Genomic DNA, 22521 nt, shown 5'->3' on the forward strand with positions numbered 1-22521 from the left:
AGCGCTGTGCAAAAGTAAAATTCCTACTTTCTTCCACCACACCCGGTGTCAGAGATTGGCTTGCTGCGCAAGGGGTGAGCAAACTCACTTCAGGTTCCGTAACAATTGCTTTCAGGAAATTAGGAATTTCGCATTTAGAAAATTAACATATTGGTTGATGAGAATTCTGCTCCTCGGGGACAAGCTAAATCATATAGAGTCCACTTCTTTAGCAAATCAGAAAGCAGCATCTTTAGCATAGATGTTCCCATCCTACGTGCTTCCTGCTCTCAGGCCTTCCTTTGTGACCCAAGCTTGAATTGTTCTCTCCCTCTGTTGAACTCAGACCAAATATTGAAGTATAATACAGAGCAAGCTATTATTCCACAACAGATTTTATTGCCATCTTGCACTATTACTCAATATCTTTACTGAATATATTTTTATTGAGTATATTTATGTTTGTCTTGCTAGTAAATTGCAAGCTACTTGAGGGCAAGAGCTAGGTTTAAGCTGCTTACTCACACTGCCCGAATCCTAGTACAATACCTTACACACAGTAGGTACTGAAGAAATGTTTGTTGATTTTGCTTTGACTTTAAAAATATTAGTGAGGAAGGGAAATAACTGCCTTGGTCAACCTCTCTGACAATCTCCAAACCAGCTTATACATCTGTGTTCACCACATTCCCAGCCTTTCATGATGATTCAGGGGACTCAGAGAATGAACAAGACCTAGAAAATCATACAGTTATATATAAATATCCACAATCAGAGGCTCTTATAAGAGCTAAGTACCTCCACAGAGAGTGTATAATGTAATATTACCAGTAAAGCCTTCTAATATATAAAGTAGTCCATACTCTTTGTCTTCTGTTTGTGAAATGAAATTTGGGTGTCCCCAAAGGGAAAACTATGAGCGTTTATCAAAAAGTTTACTTAGATTTCCTGCAGTGCATTCATTCTACAGACACTCTAAGCAGAGGTGATAAAGCGTCTGTCACAAAAAACACAGCTGCCAGTTATGAACAAACTTAGGCAGATCGAGAGTCCTTGGTACTCCCTTAACCCCTGGCTACCACTAATCTGTTGTCTATTGCTATAGTTTTGTCATTTGAAAAATGTTGTATAAATGGAATCACATAATATACAACCTTTTGGGATTGGCATTTTTTCACTCAGCATAATTCTTTCAAGTTTCCTCCATAGTTTGCTCCTTTTTATTGTTAAGAAGTGTTCCGTGGTATAGATGTATGGCAGTTTGTTTAACCACTCACCCTTTGAAGGTTGTCCGGATTGTTTCTAGTTTTTGTCTATTACAAATAAAGCTTCTATAAACATTTGTGTACGGATTTTTATGTGAACATAAGTTTTCATTTTTTCTGTGATAAATCTCCAAGAGTAGACTTGCTAGGTTGTATAGCAGTTCTATGTGTCATTTTTTTAAAAACCTGCAAAACAGTTTTCCAGGGTGGCTGCACCATTTAACGTTCTCATCAGCAAGGTATAAGTGATCCACTTCCTCCAGGTCCTCACCAGCCTTTGGTGTCACCACTGCTTTTTATTTTAGCCATTCTGATAGATCTGTACTGATATCTCATTTTGATTTTAATTTGCATTCCCTAACAACTAACATTGCTGAACATTTTTTCCTGTGCTCATTTGCCATCTTTACTTCTTAGTGAAATACCTCTTCATGTATTTTTCCCATATTCTATTTGGAGTTTTTTAACCATTGAGTTTTGAGAGTTCTTTATATATTCTAGAGCCTAGTCCTTTGTTAGATATCTGATTTGTAAATATGTTCTCCCAGTCTGTAGCCTGTCTTTTCATCCTCTTAACAGTGTCCTTTTGCAGAGCAAAATTTTTAATTTTGATGATGTCTAATTTATTAATTCTTCCTTTTATGGATTGTGCTTTTGGTGTTAAGTCTAAGAGCTCTTTGTCTAGCCCTAGACCTGAAAATGATCTCCTACATATTTTTATAAAAGTTTACAGTTTATTTTTTACATTGAAGTTCATAATTCATTTTGAGCTAATTTTTGTATAAGTTCCTTTTTTTCCCATGGATGTCCAGTTACTCCAGCACCATTTGATTAAAAATTTGTCTGTCCTCCGTTGAATTGCTTTTCTACCTTTGTCAACAATCAGTTGGACATACTCCTGTAGGTCTATTCCTGAGTTCTCTATTGTGTTCCTCTGTCAATAATATACAACTTTATTGCTGTAGCTATATAATATGTCTTGAAATTGGGTAGTTTTTTCCTCAGGCACTATTTTTTTCAAAGTTGTTCTAGATATTCTAGTTCTTTTGCCTTTTCATATAAATTTTAGACTAATCTTGTGTACAGTTACAAAAAAATCATGCTGAGATTTTGATAGGAATTGTATTAAACCTGTATATCAATTTGGGGGATATCTTTACTATATCTTTATATCTTTATCTTTATTATAGTGAATCTTTACTATACTGATATCTTTACTATATTGAATCTTCCAATTCATTAACATGGTATGTCTCCCCATTTATTTGTCTTCTCTGATTTCTTTCATCAGAATTTTGCAGTTTTCAGCATACAAGTCCTGTACATGTTTTGTTAGATTTACACTTAAGTAAATTTTTTGAGCAATTGTAAATGGCATTATATTTTGAATTTTGGTGCCCACATGTTCATTGCTAATTTATAGAAATACTACTGAATTTTGTACAGTCACTGACTTACAATGGTTTGACTTACGATTTTTCAACTTTATGATGGTGCAAAAGTGATATGCATTCAGTGGAAATCACACTTCGAATTTTGAATTTTGACCTTTTTCCAGCCTAGCGATATGCAATACATATCTCTTGTTTGTGATGCTGGGCAGTGGCAGCAAGCCACAGCTCCCAGTCAGCCATGCAACCAGGAGGGTAAACAACCAATACACTTACTACCATTCTGTGCCCAGACAACCATTCTGTTTTTCACTATCAGTACAGTATTCAATCAATTACATAAGATATTCAACACTTTATTATAAAATAGGCTTTGTATTAGACAATTTTGCCCAACTGTAGGCTAATGTAAGTGATCCGAGTACGTTTGAAGGTAGGCCAGGCTAAGCTATGATGCTTGGTAGGTTAGGTGTATTAAATGCACTTTCAACTTAACAATATTTTTAATTTATGATGGGTTTATCAAGATGTAATGTGACCATACATCAAGGAAGATCTGTTTGTTTATCTGGTATTTTATGTCCTTGCTGAACTCACTTATTGATTCTAGGAGATTTTTGGAGATTCTTTGGGATTTTCTATGTCAACAACGTCATCTCCAATAGAGATGTGTGTACTTCTTCCTTTTAGATCTCTAGTCTCTTTTTTTTGTTTTTGTATTTAAAAAATTTTAATTTCAATAAAAAACACGTAACATAAAATTTAGCAACTTTACCATTTTTAAGTGCACAGTTAAGCAGTAAGTATTAGATCAGTATTCCTTCTATTTCCTCTCCTTCCTTACTGTACAGGCTAGAACTTCGAGTGCTATGGTGAATTATAGTGGTGAGAGCATATGTCTTTTGCTATGTTTATTTTCTGTTTTCTGTTTGTTTTCTCCCTTTTTTATTTCTCTGTTTCCTTTCTCCTGCTTTCTTGTGGGCTACTCAAACAGTTTTTAGAATTCAGTTTTGATTTATTTATAGTGTTTTCAAGTGTATCTCTTTGTATAGTTTTTTTAGTGGTCCTCTAGGAATTATATTATAGGCATACCACTTATCACAGTCTACTAGCATCGTCATTTTACCAGTTTGAACAAAGTACAGAAATTTTATCTCTTTTTACATACCTTTACTCTCCCCTGTTAATAATATAATTGTCTTTAATATTTCCAAATAAATCTCACATCAGACAATGTTATAAAAGGACCATATCAGACAGGGTTAGAGTTTTTGCTTCGACTATCAAACATAATTCAGAAAACTCAAGAAAAGAAGAAAAGTCGATTGCATTTACCCATGGTTTTGCCTACCATGTTCTTCCTTCTTGATGTCCAAGATTTTATTTTAAACCATTTTCTTTCTGTTTACAGAACTTCCTTTAGATCTTCTTTTAAGGTAAGTCAGCTTACAATACTCTTTGTTTCCTTCACCTGAGAATGTCTTGATTTCCCCTTCCATGGAGATGATGGTGAACGTTCTAACTCTCTGACACTATCTGAGCAGGAAGGGGAAAGAGTGCCTCATTACAGTAAGGATGGTTCAGGCCTCCACATGTTCTCGATTGACACCACAGGGGTGGGGTAGGGGAGAAACACAGCAGAGGCTCAGTGCCACCTGGCAAGGGGGGAGGTCTAGGTTCCCAACTCAAGCTTTGCTGGCATGGATAAAAGTGAGGTTACAATTTTTTCCTGTAGTATTTCTGTAGTGCTGGAGTACAGTAGTTATTGTCTGAAAGTTTTCTGTTAGTCTGCCTCTTTCTGATCCATTATCTAGAGAGAGCAGGATTTTGTTGGGTCTTTTGTGGACTGAACTCATTATATTCCCAGGTTGTAGCTTTCCCAGCACCCAATATAGTAAATATGAGGCCTAAAGAAAACCTAGGGAACTCAGAACCGTGTTATTACTTGTGTCTTGAGATCTCTAGTCAGTCTGCCTCTTTTAGTCACTTTTGAGAGTATTACATTTGTTTTATATATGTAATAGATTAAACAATCCAATCAAAAGGCAGAGATTGTCAGACTAGATAAACAAGCTCCAACTATAGGCTGTCTACAAGAGACACATTTTAGATTCAAAGATACAAACAAGATGAAAGTAAAAGGATGCAAAAAATATGTCATGACAAAGAGCAACCATGAGAAAGCAGGGGTGGCTGTACTAACAACAGACAAATAAACTTTAAAACATTATTGTTAGAGATAAATATCATTTTATAATTATAAAAGGATCAACCTATCAGGAAATTATAACAATTATAAAAATATATGTACCTAACAACAGAGACCTAAAACACATGAAGCAAAGTCTAACAGATTCATGGGAAGAAACAGATAGTTCAACAATAATAGTCAAAGACCAACTATTCCACACTTTCAATATTGGATAGAACAACTAGGTGGAAGATCAACAGGAATAGAAGATTTGAACAACAATATAAACCAATTAGACCTAACAGACATCTTCAGAACACTCTACCCGATAACAGCAGAATATATATTCCTCTCAAATGCACATGGAACACTCTTCAGTATAGACACATGCTAGGCTATAAAATAAGCTTCAATACATTTAAAAGAATTAAAATAATACTAAGTATGTTCTATGATCACAATGGAGTGAAAGCAGAAATTAATGACCAAAAAATTGAGGACTTTCACAAATATGTGGAAATAAAATAGTACAATCAGAAATAGCCAATGTGTCAAAGAAAAAATCACAAGAGAAACTAGAAAATACTTGGAGATTAATGAACATGAAAACGTAACATATAAAAACTTATGGGATGTAGCTAAAGCAGTTCTTAGAGAGAAATATATAACTCTTTTTGCCTCTATTAAAAAAAGAACAAAATCTTATACCAATAACCCAATGTCTCACCTTAAGTCACTAGAAAAGAAGAGAAAACTAAGCCTAAGACAAGCAGAAGAAAAAAAAGTAAAGATTGGAGTGGAAATAAATGAAATAGAGATAGAAAAACAATAGAAGATGTTTGATTCTTCAACTCCCCCATCCCAAGAACTTTAACTTGATCACATCTGCATAGATTCTTTTTTCCACATAAGGTAACATTTACAGATTCTAGGAATTAGGATTTGGATATCTTTGGGGGCCATTACTTAGCCTATTAGAGCTACAATCAAAATATAGATAATAAGTGTTGGTGAGGATGTGAAGAAATTGGAATTCTCATACACTGTTAGCGGGAATGCAAAATGGTACAACCACTTTGAAAAACAGTCTGGCATTTCTTCCAATGGTTAAACATATAGTTACTGTATGACTCAGCAATTCCACTCCTATGTATGTACTCAGAAGAATCGAAAACATGTGTCCTCACAAAGCCTTGTACACAAATGTTCATAGCAGCATTACTTGTAATAACCAAAAAGTAGAAACAACTCAAATGTCTATCAACTGATGAATGGATAAACAAAATGTATTATATCCATACAATGAAACATTATTCAGGAATAAAAAGAAATGAAGGACTAATTCAGGCTATAACATGGATGAACCTTGAAAACATTATGTTAAGTTAAAGAAGCCAGTCACAAAGGACTACATACTGTATGATTCCATTTATATGAAATGTCAAGAAGAGACAAACCTACAGAGACAGAAAGTAGATTAGTGGTTGTCCAGGGCTGAGGGAGGTTGGGGAATTGTGGAGTGATAGCTAAGGGGTATGGGGTTTTTTCTTGTGGTAACGAAAATGTTCTGAAATTGATTGTGCTGATGGATGCATAACTTTGTGAATACACTAAAAAAATTGAGTTGTATACTTTAAATGGGTGAATTGTATGGTATGTGAATTGGATCTCAATAAAGTTCTTTTAAAAAGTGTATGGTCTTTCAGTGTCTAACTTCAAAATAGTGCTTGAATGCATTAACTAAATGTACGTTGCTAAGAAAATAGACTGAAATCCAAGAGAAAGTACAGATTCAGATGAGTACATTGACACAATCATTTGTGGGGCAAGCGAGGCCATGAGCTTCCCAATGGCTATGGTAGTCAGCCTCCAAGGAGCCCCTAATGATTCTTATCTCTTGGTATTCACACTCTTGGTAGTCCCCTCCCAAACTGCACCAGGGTTGGTCTGTGTGACCAATAGGATGTGGCAGAAATAGTGGTACATCACTTCCACAATTAAGTTACAAGACTTTGTGGCTTGCATTTGAGTTTTTACACTTCAGTTGGATAAAATAAAAGGAAAATAAACTGCATTGTGATATTTAGACTTCCCCTTATTTCATCTTCTTTTATTCTTTTACCTTATTGATTAACTCCTCTGAGCAAATAAATTCTAATAAGCAAATCAGGAGGCCTGATGTTCTGTAATCCTTTTCAACATTATTCACTGAGAGCCATTTGGAAGGCTTTAGCTTAAAAATTCCATCCAATGGATTGTAATTGATATGTGGAAACCAATATATTGAAAGAGAAAAACAAAACAATCTCCTACCATTGTACATGCATTCTAATGTTGATAAAATCATTGAGTTGCCTTATGTAGTCCAAGATTAATACATCTATTACAATAGGTGCAGAAGTTTACTTTTAATATACCTTTTCCAAGAAAGAAAGTTGGGAAAGAGTTGGGCAATTTGGAAGGCATATTAACTATTTACAGGTAGAAAAATGTCCTCTCCCTTCTCCTTTATCCATCTCCTCTGTCCTCAAGTCCATTTTCACAGTGATTTTACTACATAGAAGCTGAACAAACATTTATTCAGAACAGCAACAAACAGTATCATGTCAGTTACCATAATAGCTCACAATTAAAGTATTTAACTCATCAAAGGAGTTCTTGGTAAAGCAATGGCCTAAGAAAGGTGTGGGCCACACAGTTCCGAATATCTCTATGAAATTTTTTTTAAAAAAGGACAAATGCCCATTTACTTCATGTGAATTCTGCCAAAGCCAATGAATTTCTGAAAGTCCCTCTTTGTTTTGCACTACTTGCTCATCTTCAAGTGTACTACCCAGTAAGAATGAATAAAGTGTGAGTAATGCGCAGCCATACTGAATTCCTTTCTAATGGATGCCTATGATGCAGGCATTAAAGGTAGATTCATTCTTTAACTCATCTAATAAATGTTTATGAGCACCCAATACCATAGATATATCTGAAATTTTGGCCCCTCTAACATTTATTTCCAAATTTTAAGGCACAACAGGATATAGTTACAGGAATTTTCCCTTGAAAAATTTATCTTCATCAGTGTTATTAATGATTTGGATCAATTTGCATCATACATAAGTCTGAATGCATTTTTTTTCAAAGGAGGAAGTGACAAACATCACATTTTGCAGTTATCTTACTCTGTAAAAAGCAGTTCATTTCTGTCCTCCAACGCAAATGAAAGACTTAGAAGATTGTCATTGAAGACAGTCTCTTGTACACAAACTGTTCTGAATTATACAGATGAAAAAAACTTTCAAATTTAGAAAGAAACATACATATTTAGATATTAGGAAATTTATTTCTAACAAGTAGGTTTATTATTTTTTAAAGGGAAATTCTGCACATTGTATGTTATCTTGTGCTTTTCTGTCAAGCACCAACCAGTTTGCAGCTACATATTTATCTGAAAGGTGATTGATTTAATGATGGTCTCACTGACTAGACTTAAGTTCCACGAAGATAAAGACCATGACTCTTAAGATGACCACTATATCCTTGATACTTACATGAGCTCCTAGTACTTACTTGACATTCAAAAAATGTTGATTGAATGAGTGAATGAATGAAAGACCCTAAGAATAGATAATATTATGGAAGAGCATCAGTGCTTTAGAAGAAATTGTTCATAATCTGGAACCAAGCCTGTTGGTAATTTTAAAAATAAAAGTGAAAAAATACAAATTCACTTGGGGGAGCCATTTTAAGCATCTTTCTAGCCAGGATGTGCCCGGCCGTTGGCTCTTGAACCTGAGTGTGTGGGTTCATACGTGCAAATGAGCTTGTTCTGGCCCTGAGGCATCATGAGGCAGGCTGCAAAGTCCACGCTATGATGGTGAGTCAGTCTGTGTACGCTACAGACTCACTGATTACAAGGCAGCCTGTCGGGCTTACCACAAGGAGAACAGTAGCACAGTGAGCTCTGACTAATTCTTCACGACTGCCCTCTGTTCAGAGCACCACACCACTCTTCCATAGAAACTCAACCACTGAGACTGGCGGCCCCTGCTCCAAGTCCTGTAGCATACTAATGAAATTCCCCTTAGAGAGAGCCGGCTGAGGATCAAGTGAGTCATCAACCACAGTCAAGAAGCTGAGGAACAGAAGGGAGTTAGCAAAAGAAAAAGGAAGTCTTGGATATGGGACACAACAAGGACTCAAGTGAAATTCATGGGTCAACTTCCTAGTAGCAATAACTATTGGTAGTGTCATCCTCAAGCTTGTAGTCTAAAAAGAGGTTAAAATTGGGTGATGTATTTTTTTTTTTGAGGAAGGTTGGCTCTGAGCTAACATCTGTTTCCAATCTTCCTCTTTCTTTTTTTTCTCCCCAAAGCCCCAGTGCATAGTTGTATATCCTAGTTGTAGGTCATTCTAGTTCTTCTATGTGGGGTGCTGCCACAGCATGGATTGATGAGCGAGCACTGTGTAGGTCTGCACCCAGGATCTAAACTGGCAAACTTTGGGGTGCGAGTGCACGAACTTAACCACTTGGCCACAGGGCTGGCCCCTGGGTGATGTAATTAGTGGCCAATTTCCAATTCCATTTTTTGTTAGGATTTGAAAACCTGTTAGGATAGGAAGAACCTTGGGGCAGAGTAATTTGTAGACATATTGATAAATTTATGTTTCTCTTCTCTCTGTGTTAGATACCACCCCAACTCAGTCAATAAAGTCCTCTTTACACATTTTGAATTACAATTTAAGATATGAGCAAAAAATGGAAAAAGTAAAAAATATCAGCCTACCCACAACGTGTTGCATTTGTCACGTTCTCGTTGAGGGAGCTGTTGATCCACACTATGGTGTTATTCACACACGCTTTTCCCGGGATCTTGAGTTCTTGTAATTCAACATCATAGTCAACAAAAGCATCTGTCATTGTGCCAAAAATGAGTAGCACGCCTGGATAGGCTAGTCCATGGAGAAATGCACATAAAGCTCCCACAAACATCAGCCAAATGTCACTTGTTGAAGAAAATCGAAACTTGAAAAACAAAAGGATTCACAGGTAATTTATGGGTGAAAGGCAGCAGAGGTCGGAGGACTGCTGAATTTTAGTTACTAGATTCTGATAAATAACAACCAACACCAAATTTTATGGGCATCATCTTAATTGAACAGTCGAGTTCTCACTAATTATATTGAAATAAATGATCATCAATTATCTAAGACATTAGACTCTTACATTGCTAATTCATGGTATTTCTTTCCTAGCCTCTGAATTCATCCTTTTTACCTCAAGAGCTTACTTTAGTTCTTGGCTATTCATCCACAACTTGAGGGAGAAACAATCACTGGCACTGATGTCATCGCCGTGTAAATGTACTGTGTGGGCCATTCCGCAAAAGTGTAAGGTGGCTCCCAGAACTGATACTGACAATGAAGAGTGCCTACTTTTGCCTAGAAATGCTTCCACCCCATGTAAATTTGGAGAAAATGCCTATACTCCGAAATTTCTAAGGACTTTAAGAATAAATATACATGATCTGATTGCTATGATGGTTTTCCTTACTAAAATGATAATTATGGGCTTAGCAATTATTTTCCAGGACACTTTCTGATCTATCAGATAGCATTTGTGTGTTTAATCAGCAATATATTTCTAGTTGCTATTCAGCATGTTATCACAGAGATAAGCTTTAAGAAAAAGTGGTCACTGTAGTTAAAAACCTGCCAATATGACTCAAGTTTTAACACTTTCTCCATGATCTGAACAATTCACAGTTGCAAAACCTATGTCATAAATCAGCACAGTTTTATTACCAATTGAAAGAAGCCAACTTGACTGCTGTTACTTTTCTTCTCATCTTGTAACCTGAGAAGAAAAACATAGGGATTTACAGACCATCTTTTCCAGAACAATGAGAAATTCTGCCTAGGTGGTGATTTCTTTTTTAAAGATTGGCACTTGAGCTAACAGCTGCTGCCAATCCTCTTTTTTTTCTTTCTTTCTTCTTCTCCCTGGAGCCCCCCAGTATATAGTTGTATATTCTAGTTCTAGATCCTTCTGGTCGAGCTATGCGGGACGCCTCCTCAGCATGGCCCAATGAGCAGTGCTAGGTCTGAGCCCAGGATCCAAACCTGCAAAACCCTGGGACACTGAAGCAGACCGTGCAAATTTGACCACTCAGCCATGGGGCCGGCCCTAGGAGGCAATTTTTTGAGTCATTCTTTAGTAAGAAAGAAAGTCTCCACTGGCTGAGAAATTCTTGCCAAACCTGGCATCTTAAAAACAAGCTTTTATTCTTGAAATTTACTTCTTCTAGAAACTTCTGTATAACTATATCTCATGTTCAGCAGAGATTCAATGAGGTTTTTCTGAGAGGTATTGAAAGAAAATAAAAATGCTCTAGGTCTGGCCCAGTGGTATGGTGGTTAAGTTCACACACTCTGCTTCAGCAGTCCACAGTTTGCAGGCCCAGATCCCAGGCATGGACCTACACACCACTCATTGAGCCACGCTGTGGCAGCATCCTACAGATAAAATGGAGGAAGATTGGCACAGACATTAGCTCAGTGACAGTCTTCTTCAAGCAAAAAGAGGAAGATTGGCAACAGATGTTAGTTCAGGGCCAATCTTCCTCACCAAAAAAAAAAAAAGTGCTCTGTACTTCTGGTTACAGAAACAAATAACTATTGGACATCAGCCTTTACCCTCGACCTACTTCTACCTACATTTTCTTGTGGGTAAATTAAGGTGGTTGAATTAGCTGATTTAAAGCTTCCTTGTAGCCCTTAAAAATTTGACTACATAAAATAGTATTGATATGATGAAAATTCAGAAAAACTCCCAGACTTCCCATAAAATCGTATTTCCTTAGTATTTCTTATTCATTTCATTTCTCATAAAGTTGTGCTTAATCCTTCTTTGACCTTCTCAACTCCAGGGATCTCTACTTCACCTGAGTCATCTGTTCACGGACATACGCTGGACCTTGCTTTTACTGGGAACCACTCTACTACATTGGCACTCTGGAACTGCCCATGTACCTTGTTTTAGCACTTCCCTCCTCCTTCCACACTTATTTGTCATCTCAGTTGAGACCTGCAGTCCCTTAAACCCTTCATTTACTTACAGTTGCTACACTCCATGAAGATTTTGCCTCCTTCTCCACGCATCTCAGGTCCCACTGCTTGCCATTTGGACCACACTCTCACCATCATCCTCAATCCTTTTCCCCAAATGCTTCCTTGGAAAGTCCATCTCTGCATCCACCCAGCTGTTTGCCCTTCTCCTCCTGAAGCCGGCCTGCTGGGCCTGCTGGAGACAACCTCTCCCCATGTGAACTGATGCCGACACATGCCATGCCTGGCACTCAGCTGCCCTATGCTTCTCTTCTAGCTCAGAGTAGAATGCCAAGTTCCTGCTGAAACGTCCAAGGCCCTCCACAGTCTGGCCAGTTGGCTCTCTGACCTTGTCTCCTCCTACTGTACTCCAGTTCTCACCACCCAAGCCACCTGGCCTCTTTGCTGACCTTTGTCCATGCCAAATTTGTTCCCACCTCTGGGCCTTTGCACTTGCTATTTTCCTCTCATCAGAATGCTCTTTCTTCAGATACCTGAATGGCCAACTCCCTCACCTCCTTCAGACCTTCTCTCAAAAGTCAGCTTCTCAGTGGGGCCTTCCCTGGCCAAAGTCTTTAAAATTTCAACTTTCCTCCATATCATTTTATAACTCCATTCCAATTTTTACTTTTTCTTCCTAGAAAGAAAGTGTTAGATTATCCCTAGCTACTATACTATATATTTTATTTATTTATGGTGATTATTGTGTCTCCCTCACTAAAATGTAAGCTCCTCAAGGGCAGAGGTATTTGCCTATTTTGGTCTTTTCTGTATCCTCAGCACCTATAATAGTGTCTGACTACTGATAGGCACTCAATCAATACCTGTGGAATGAGTGAGTAAATAAGTATTGTCTCCATCATTAGCTTGATCCAACAACCCTGTACTTCCTCCCACATCCCCACGGATTGCTCCCATTCTCCTCAGCAGATGTATCAAACTTTCACTGTGATCGTCTCATTCCACGTTACCGCACCCATCAGAAAATAGATTCAATTCCTCTAAAAACCAAAGAATTCACTCCACCTTCCTGCTCATCCTCTTTTTGCCATTTATCTGAGCCACATCTATTTTCATCTTCTCCCTACCCAGTGAGAAAAGTGTGGTTCTTCTGGGCACAGGCTGACCCTACCACTCCTAGTCCAAAGCTAATGTTACCACATCCAACACCTCCCTCTGCCGTGAATTACTTAAGATTCCTGAAATACCTTCAACCTCTCCCTTTCACCATCTTTATTTCAGGAGCTTGCCCTTCTGTCTCCCAAGTTAGACTCCATCTAATCCTGCTCGAAGTATGATTAGCTGACATGTGTTTTATATGAGGATTTAAACTCTTAAACTAAAGATAAATATCTAATAATTAAATTTTAGATGTCTACTATTTGCCTATGGGAAGAATTTGGGGTGTAGGGACCTGCCCTGTGCCCATGAAACCAAACTTGTCCAACTTTGCCTCTGCCTGTTTCGATGAGAAATTCTGTGGTGTTCCCAGATGCATAGGGGAGATTAGGACCTAATCCAGAAGGGATATTCCAAAAGGTTTTTGAAATCAAATTACAGAAATGTTTTTAAGAGAAAAAGAACGGATTATCTATACCACTTTATAGAAAGTACAATATGCACAAAAATATTCTCTCTACTTTGTGCCTTTTATAGGAATATTATGGAGTTATTCTAGAAAGGAGGTTGTGTTGTCAAAATAGTCACTTACCTTGAGTTTTTATCATTGCTATCTGTCAGAACAAAAACAATGCATAAAGCAGTTAATGACAATGACAAAATGCAACATAGTCATTAACAATTTTGCTCTGGAAAAACATTCTTATAAGTTACTTTTATTTGTGGAACATTGCAAAGTGATTATTTGCTTTTACTCCTTTCTCTCATATTCTCTCTCTCCCCACAGTATAGAAGAGGACATTCTTTCAGGTTCAGGACTGCTGGCTTGACTACATTTCTGGACTTTTCTCCAAGATATAAAATATTTGTATCTTCTGACATCAACTGGAGACCAATATTTCTAAATTAGCTAAAGAAAATCTGATTTTTTGAATTACCAAGTAAAACGAATATTTATTTATTGTTTGGTTCTTTAGAAACATGAGAATTTATCTGTTTAAAATTTAGACCATAAACTAACTAGACAATAAAAGGTCAATGACACATCCATGCCAGTAGAAGCCATAAGATTAAGCCACATATTATTTTCTCCAGCATAGATCAGAGCAGATGGAGGGTAGGAAGTGAAAGTGGCGGCTCAGGGTCATGAGTGTAGGGAAGCCAAGGTGCTAATGTCAACCATCACCATGGGACAGCACATCCTGATTCCCCTGGCATTTCAACTTAATTTATTTCAAGTAAGAGTAAAGAGGCATTATAGTGTAGACAGAGATTAATATTTTGGGTGTGGGAATCAGACAGAATCGAATTAGGATTATGGCTCCATTAATTACTAGTGAAGTGATTTTTGCCAAGTTTTTAAAAATTTATCCAACTCTCAGTTTCTTTTTATGTAAAATCTAAAATCACAAGATTTGTTTTCAAAAATAATGACTACTTTGAACCAGCTGTGCTCACTACATGCTGGGTATGAGTGTGTTTTCACCTGGCTCTTTCAGACATTCCATTACATGGATTCTAGGAGCAACCGCCCATGCATGTGTAAGAAACGTGTCCAGTAAGGATCCTACATAGGATTGCTGATTTTCTCTGCCCCTTAAAACTTCGCTAGCTTGTTCCAACCCCTTTGTGCAAGAGATGGTGAGAGAAAAAGGCCACTTACGTGATCCATCTGACTCAAAGCCATAATTCTCTTCTCCAAATTTCTTTACACTGCGAAGAATTACTGAGTCAGACATGGTGATTGCAATTTGCAGGCAATAACCCTATAAAAGAAAACAAGACCAAAAAAAAGAATTATTGCAATTATTATCTCTTTTCTCTGTAATCAAAGTAGCCAAATGAAAGAACAATTTGGTTCAAGAAATAACCTTCACTAACAATCACAGACAAAAGCAGGTTTTTTTATTTGGTTAGTAACTCCATGAAACAGTCTAATTATTAGGAAAGATAAACTCAAACATTGATAATGATTTCTTCTGGTCGATGAATGGATAGTTGTTTTTTATTTGTTGTTCTTTCTGCTTATCTGTGCTTTATGTATTTAATTAATTATTTATTTTTTAAAGAGTAAAAATAAAAACCGCTAGAAGGGCACAACCAACTGGCAACATTCTTGGGTTAGTGTAGCTGACCAGCAACGCCCAAATAAATACTGCTGGGTTGCCTTAGTGCTCCTTTGTAAATGCAGCCCCTACATCCAAGATATGGAGAACCCAGCAGGGACCAGGGGAACTGCTACCCAGTGCATTTTATAAAACAAGCATAACCTTGACATAAAAACAAACAAGATGGTTATAAGAAAAAAATAGAATTACTTTTGAAAATAGACTTAAAAATTCTAAATAAGATGTTAAATATAATTCATCAGTTTATGAAAAAAATATAATGAGCAACATTGATCCCAGCAATGTAATGATTGCTTAGTGTAAAATATTTGATCATTTTGATAGATGTGGAAAAAATATTCAATAAAAATCAATATCTATTCCTGATTTTTAAAAGCCTATGAAATTAGAAAAATCATTATTTTACAACCCCAATGAATAAATTTTGGGCAATGATCAGCAATGAATTGTTGTATACAGCGGAGTCAATTGCAACTTCTAAGGACCCTGTGTACAGGAGAGGGGAACACTGCCTGGTCTTCTTGCACCATCCTCTCATCTTCTTGTGCTATATCAGAGAATGTTCAGCACCTATTCATAGGGTTTTTGTGGTCAATTTTTTCAGAAGTGAGTGACCAGGTCCTTCTTCCTAGTCTGTCTGAGTCTAGAAGCTCTACTGAAACCTGTCCACCATGGGTGATCCTGCTAGTATTTGAAATACCAGTGGCACAGCTTTTAGCATCACAGCAACATGCAGCTGCCACAGTGCGACAATCAACAGATGGGTGGTGTGCTTCCCCGACAAGGAAAGGACCTTGGAGGTGAGAGCACCAAATCTTAACCACCAGACCACAAGGACTGACTCAAACATGATTTATAAAAAATAACTTGCAAAAAATAAATTCAATATTAAGAAGCAGAGTGGGAAACATTATTTAAGTAGTTTACGAGGTAAGTAAAAATTAAAAGACAAAATGAACCAGATTCAAAATTCTTTTATTCAACAACAAAATTTGTTCAATATAAGTAGTATTATATTCAGAGACTGCAATGTTTGCTGGTTTTATCATTTTTGAAATTTTAACTCTCAATTTTTTTTCAAGAATAAAAGAAAGAAATTCTTTGAAAATAAGAAAATAATAAAATGACTAACAACAGTTGTAATATTGCATCTCTTAATTTTAAAATAAGACTTTTTAAAACAAATCAGTCTCCAATTATTTTTTTCTTGGCTTAGCTCTTCATTTAAAATGGTTTCTTCCCACTGGTGTGCAAGTACTTGGCAGCACTTAGAGGCCAATGGTGAAGTGTCTTGCTATGAACTTTGACATCTCACAGACCCAGGTACTGCCTATGGCTTCACTCTACGTTGTTGGACGTGCTTTTTAACCTCTCTCCAGGCCCTAATTTCTCCATCTTTCAAGTCAGGGAGCAGCGGTGACCGTGCTAAAATCTGCCAAACTGCTGTGAAAATGAAATGAAATTGTGTCTGTACATCAGCTGGCAAAAAGGGAGAAGGCTGCTGAAATTCCCTCTACCCTTCAAGCTTAGAGATGGAGCCGCCCCCTGCCCCGTCTCCTACCCCTCCCTTCTGGGGTCATTAATAGTAACACACTTCATATTAAGGAAGAAAATGCTGATCAACGAACCTACTCTCTTCACTTTCCCTCTCTGTCCTCTCAGCAATTCTGTACACTAGATTTCATGTTAGGTTTGCTTACATTTTACTTCCTTCTGAATATAGTGATTTTTGTGATTTCTATTTTAATACTAAAAAGTAACATTCTCAAAGATGAAAATCCAGGCATAGCAAGGATTTCTATCTCATAGCATTGTCAATGCCCTTCAGCCAAAGACCACTAGGAGCACACCTGTAATTGAACAATCTGGATTTATTACTTATTGCAGGGAGAGACAACACACTGTGGGGGATGATAGGGTGTCTCGGTTATGGGGTATTAGGAAGAAAATCTATTACAGGACTTGGGTTTTAGCTGGGTGGTTTCGGAGAGCGTCCAAGGAAGTGGGGGTTTGCTCCAGATTCTATGCTGTCAGAAAGCTCGAGCAATTCTATGATTGAACACAGAAATAACAGTTACTCACTTAGCAAGACAAAGAGATGTTTAGTATTTTGAGGATTGCACAATGACCTTGTTTTTGCCTGTGCTTGGACAAAATTATGAACTGGCCTTGCTTTGTCATATTTTATCCTGATCTTAGAGTGACCTTGTCTGAGGTTGGTGCGATGGTTAGTTTTACGTGTCAATTCGAATGGGCTAAGGGTTGTCCAGATGGCTGGTAAAACATTATTTCTGGATGTGTCTGTGAGGGTGTCTCCAGAAAAGATTAGCATTTGAATTCGTAGAAGATCGCCCTCAGCAATGCAGATGGACATCATTCATCCAATCCTTGGAGGGCTTGAATAGAACAAAAATCAGGAAAACTGAGGGCAGAGGACCTGAATAGAAATTTTCCAAAGAAGACATCCAAATGGCCAACGGGTACATGAAAAGATGCTCAACATCACTAATCATCAGGGAAATGGAAATCAAAATCATGATGAAATATCACCTCACACCTGTTAGAATGGCAAGCGATAACAAGTGTTGGCAAGGATATGGAGAAAAGGGAATCCTTGAGCACTGTTGGTGGGAATGTAAATTGGTTCAGCCACTATGGAAAACAGTATGGAGGCTCCTCAAAAAATTCAAAATACAACTACCATATGATCCGCCAATCTCTCTTCTGGGTATATATCCAAAGGAAATTAAAACAGGATATCAAAGAGATATATGCACTCTCATGTTTATTGTAGCATTATTCACAATAGCCAAGACATGGAAACAGCCTAAGTGTCCATCAACAGATGAATGGATGAAGATGTGGTGTGTGTGTATATATATATATATATATATATATATATATATATACACACACAATGCAATATTATTCAGCCAGGAGAAAGAAGGAAATCCTGCCATTTGCAACAACATGGATGGACTTTGAGGGCATTGTGCTTAGTGAGATAAGCCAGACAAAGATAAATATTGTAAGCTTTCACCTATATATGGAATCTAAAAAATTTGAACTCATAGAAACAGAGAGTAGCATGGTGGTTACCAGAGGTTGGGGCATGGGGAAGCTGGGGAAATGTTGTTAAAGGATACACACTTGCATCTAGAAGATGAGTAAATTCTAGAGATCTAATGCACTGCATAGTGATTAGAGTCAACAGTACTGTATTGCATACTTCAAAATTGCTAAGAGACTAGATCTTAAATGTTCTCACCACAAATAAGAAGTGATAATTATGTGACTTGATAAAGATGCGAGCTAAAGCTATGGTGGTAATTATATTGCAATATACAAATGTGTCAAATCAACACATTGTACATCTTAAATTTACACAATGTTATATGTCAATTGTATCTCAATAAAAAAAATTATCTAATTTTTTCTAAAGACTGAGGAAGGGTGAATTTACTTTTTTTCTTTAGTTGGGATATCCATCTTTTCCTGCCCTGGGACATTGGAGCTCCTGGTTCTCGGGCCTTCAGACTCAGATTGGAACTTAAATCATTGACTCTGCTGGTTCTCAGGCCTTTGGATTTGGACTGGACCTATACCACCGGCTTCCCGGGGCCTCCAGCTTGCAGCTGGGACTTTTCAGACTTCATAATCCCATGAGTCAATCTCTTATAATAAATCTCTCTCTGCATATCTGTATGAATCACTTTGGTTCTGTTTCTCTGGAGAATGCTGACTAATACAGTTGGTATTCTTTGAGATTGTTTTTTTCTAATAGGAGAATGACATGGCTTAGCTGAGAGTGCCAGGCCAGCTACTGAATATCTGCGGCTGCCCTTTTGTTTGTTTCTTTTCTTTCTCAGCATTCAGTGCATCACCCTGAACTTTGATAGTCCCTGTTGCCTTTTGACATACCAAAGAGCAGTACTTCAAAAGATGTATACTCTCTAGCATTACAGGGCATGCACTGGTTGCTCAGTTAGAAATGGAAGCTAGCTGCCTTATCTCTGGCCAGCTCAGAAATGGCAAGGATGACTTTTGAGGGCTTTATGTTGAAAATGTTAATTACTTGAGTGCTCCCACAAAAACAGCAGCAATTTCATAATACTAAATTTGGGAAAATGCAATGAGATACCAAAATTACTGGAAAGAATAAACCAAGGCCTTGCTTATAATATTTTCCAGAAAAGGTGATGTTTCCAGAATTCGATGTTAGATGAATTGCCTCATATTATTACAGGTGTAGAACAAAATTCTGACATATCATTAGACCACGTTTTCTCCCACTGGTTAATTCCCTTTGTGTTAGAGAAGACCTTGGAAAACTCATAAAGCAGATGGTGGAGAATATCTCTGCTAGTCTCTGAAAGCCTGGAAACATAGTGGGAATCTCGTTTTCAGTGATAAACAGATTTGTTTTATAGGGTCAAGAGAGGATATCCCCTCCTCACTTGTATATTCTATAATTCAAGAGTGCAATGGTGTTTTGTCACGTTATTCTTCCCCATCAATATAAGCAGATGTGACGTCGTCTAATTCTATTCTCTCAGCTGCTATCTATGACAGCTAAGCTAACAATTCGTTCTTGAGTTTCCTGAAGTGTGTGAAAGGTACTTCGATATCATACATTGCAGAAAACTTTGATTAGGGATTCTTAACAGCTGCCAATAATAAAATTTTACTTCTTGGGGCCAGTGTTGTGGCCCAGTGGTTAAGTTCGCGTGCTCTGCTTCGGCGGCCCAGGGTTTTGCTGGTTCAGATCCTGGGGGTGAACATGGCACCACTCATCAAGCCATGCTGAGGAGGCAACCCACACGCCACAACTAGAAGGATCCACAACTAAAAATATATAACTATGTACCGGGGGGTCTGGGGAGAAAAAGGAAAAATAAAATCTTTAAAAAAAAAATTTTACATCAACCAACACAAAAGAACTCACAGTTGAAAATAATGTACCATGCTATTTCCTTTCACTCTGCCTTTTTGTTTTTTGGTTTTTTTTGAGGAAGATTAGCACTGAGATAACTACTGCCAGTCCTCCTCTTTTTGCTGAGGAAGCCTGGCCCTGAGCTAACATCCATGCTCATCTTCCTCTACTTTATATGTGGGACACCTATCTCAGCATGGCATGCCAAGTGGTGCCATGTCTGCACTCAGGATCCGAACCGGCAAATCCCAGGCCGCTGAGAAGTGGAACCTGCGAACTTAACCACTGTGCCACCAGTCTGGCCCCCACTCTGCCTTTTTATATAGTAAATTATTTTAATCTCTTTGGGAACAGATTGAGAATTTTCAAGGTCTTCCAGAAAAATTGTCTTTCAATGAACTTAAGAGAATCTAGGAGTTAAAGCAGGAAATCAAGATTTTTAAACACTAGTCGGCAGACTTTGGCCACCTAATCATGGAACTCCCCAGGAATTCTTAATTGCCCATGCCAAGACCAGTGTCCCTCTCTGCTAAATGGCATGTGGTCTACAACCTATGTACCACGTTGTGCTTCTGTTTAACTATCCAGGGTTGAAGTTTTCTTTTCTGTGATAAAATGTGTAATCTTATCAAGACATAAACTCATTAGAGGACAATCTCCTGACCTTTATGGATGGACATATCAAAGATTTTTCTACCTTAGAACATTAGTAACAACATTCTGGAAGACCAACGCTGGGGAAGAGAAAGCAGCACCTGGATGGGTCACCCAAGAGAACCTGGGACATTGACAGACCTCAGAAAGGGGGCTAAGTGAGCAGTGCCACAGGGGACTTGAGGTGTCAAAAGTGGAGGAGATACAGGGCTCTACAAGCCACGCCAGGAGCAAATCAAGGATCCTAAGAGTAGAAAATGTCAGTGCCCACCATGGGACATGACACCAAGGCTGCTAGTGTGACTTTAAGACAGAGGCCTGCAGCAACAGATGAGTGGGTTGACCTTCACCAAAGGCTGGGATCAACACTAGCAACTGGCTCTTGATGCTGCAGGAGAAGTGAAAAAGAAAGAAAGAAAGAAAGGAGGGAAAGAAGGAAGGAAGGAAAGAGAGAGAGAGAGAGAAAGAGAAAGAGGGAAACCGAGAAAGTGAGAAAGAAAGAGAGAGAGAGAGAGAGAAAGGAAGGAAGGAAGGAAAGAAGGAAGAAAAAGAAAAGAAACAAGTTGGGGTTGAGAAGAGTTCTCCCAGGAGCTAGAATCCTGTCAAGCTGAAGGATATGACTACAGTAGCAGCATTTAGTCCACTGCCTGTTTTTATAAACAAAGTTTTATTGGGACACAGTCATGGCCATTTGGGTTTGTTTTGTCGTTGGCTGCTTTGGTGTTACAATCGCAGAGATGAGTAGCTGTGACAGAACCTATACCCACCTCTCCCCACCAATGCCTAAAACATTTACTGTCTAGCCATTTACGGAAAATGTTTGCCGACCCTTGTATTATGAGGTCAGTTCAGTACAGCCTGAAGCCGAGGGAGACATCCTCCAGATCCTGATTTACCAAACCTAACAATCCTTTGGAGCGTCAGCCCTCCATTCAGCCCAATCCTCATTGAGCTTATAGAGTGGCAGGGAAGACAGGTGGCACGTAAGAAATTATAAGCATGATGACCGAAAGTAAAGAGGAAGCGTGGGCGTCTCCTAGACCCTCAAGCAGAGGACTCCCTTGTCTAGAGAGTTGGGGAAGGCTCTGGAACCAGCGCAGTTAGCATGGGACCTTGAAGATGAAGGCAAGTTAGGCAAGAGAATAAAAGAGAGAAGAGTGTTCCAGGCAGGGAAGAGCACAGGCAAAGACCCAGACCCAAGAGACATGCAAGGACCCAAGGAGGTCCCTTGAGTCTGCAGGAAAGTCGATGGAGCAGCTCTGAAGGATGTGGCTGGGTGATTCCTTGGGGTCTCATAATTCTTAACGTTAAGGACTTGGGATCTTATCGCAAGGGCAATAGGAACTAATAAAGACTTTTAGGTGAGAGAAGGATACGATCATATTTATGCTTTAAAAAAACCTCAACACTCTGAGAAAGCTTGGGACTTGGGAGCCCACACCCAGAGAAACTAGGAAATCAGTCTGAGAAGGACAGAAATCCCCGCAGGCCAAGCAGGAGCACACCCTCATTCAGCAAGGCCAGCAGCATATGCAGTTCATCTCCCTCCCAGGCGTATCCTGAAGGATTGAAGTGACCAAAGGAAACAGGCTGTGTGATGCGACACAGCCAAGCCAACGGTGTCCAGGCTCTTGTCACTTTAGGAGATGACCTCGCCACTCTATCAGTACTCTAGGTTTTGAATTTTCTCTGGGGAGATTTGTTCTGCTTTCCATTTCATTTTCTCCCAAATACTGCTTTTGAAACGTGTTGCTCTTGCTTA

General features: G+C 38.3%; 1 protein-coding gene across 3 annotated transcripts in view; it reads right to left on the reverse strand.

Annotated features, from left to right (window-relative positions):
- The window catches only part of ABCB11 (ATP binding cassette subfamily B member 11), an 86911-nt gene that overhangs the window by 61800 nt on the left and 2590 nt on the right, over positions 1-22521 (reverse strand). For all 3 annotated transcript variants that reach the window (XM_014860545.3, XM_014860538.3, XM_070508060.1), the window contains exons 2-5: positions 14707-14809; positions 13636-13657; positions 10623-10674; positions 9605-9843 (exon numbers count right to left, since the gene is read on the reverse strand). In XM_014860545.3, coding sequence (XP_014716031.2) covers positions 9605-9843; positions 10623-10674; positions 13636-13657; positions 14707-14782 — 389 coding nt within the window. In that variant the 5' untranslated portion in view covers positions 14783-14809. The remainder of the gene's footprint in view (positions 1-9604; positions 9844-10622; positions 10675-13635; positions 13658-14706; positions 14810-22521) is intronic.

Source organism: Equus asinus, chromosome 4, assembly GCF_041296235.1.
Source record: "Equus asinus isolate D_3611 breed Donkey chromosome 4, EquAss-T2T_v2, whole genome shotgun sequence".
In the NCBI taxonomy this organism is placed as follows: Eukaryota; Metazoa; Chordata; class Mammalia; order Perissodactyla; family Equidae; genus Equus; species Equus asinus.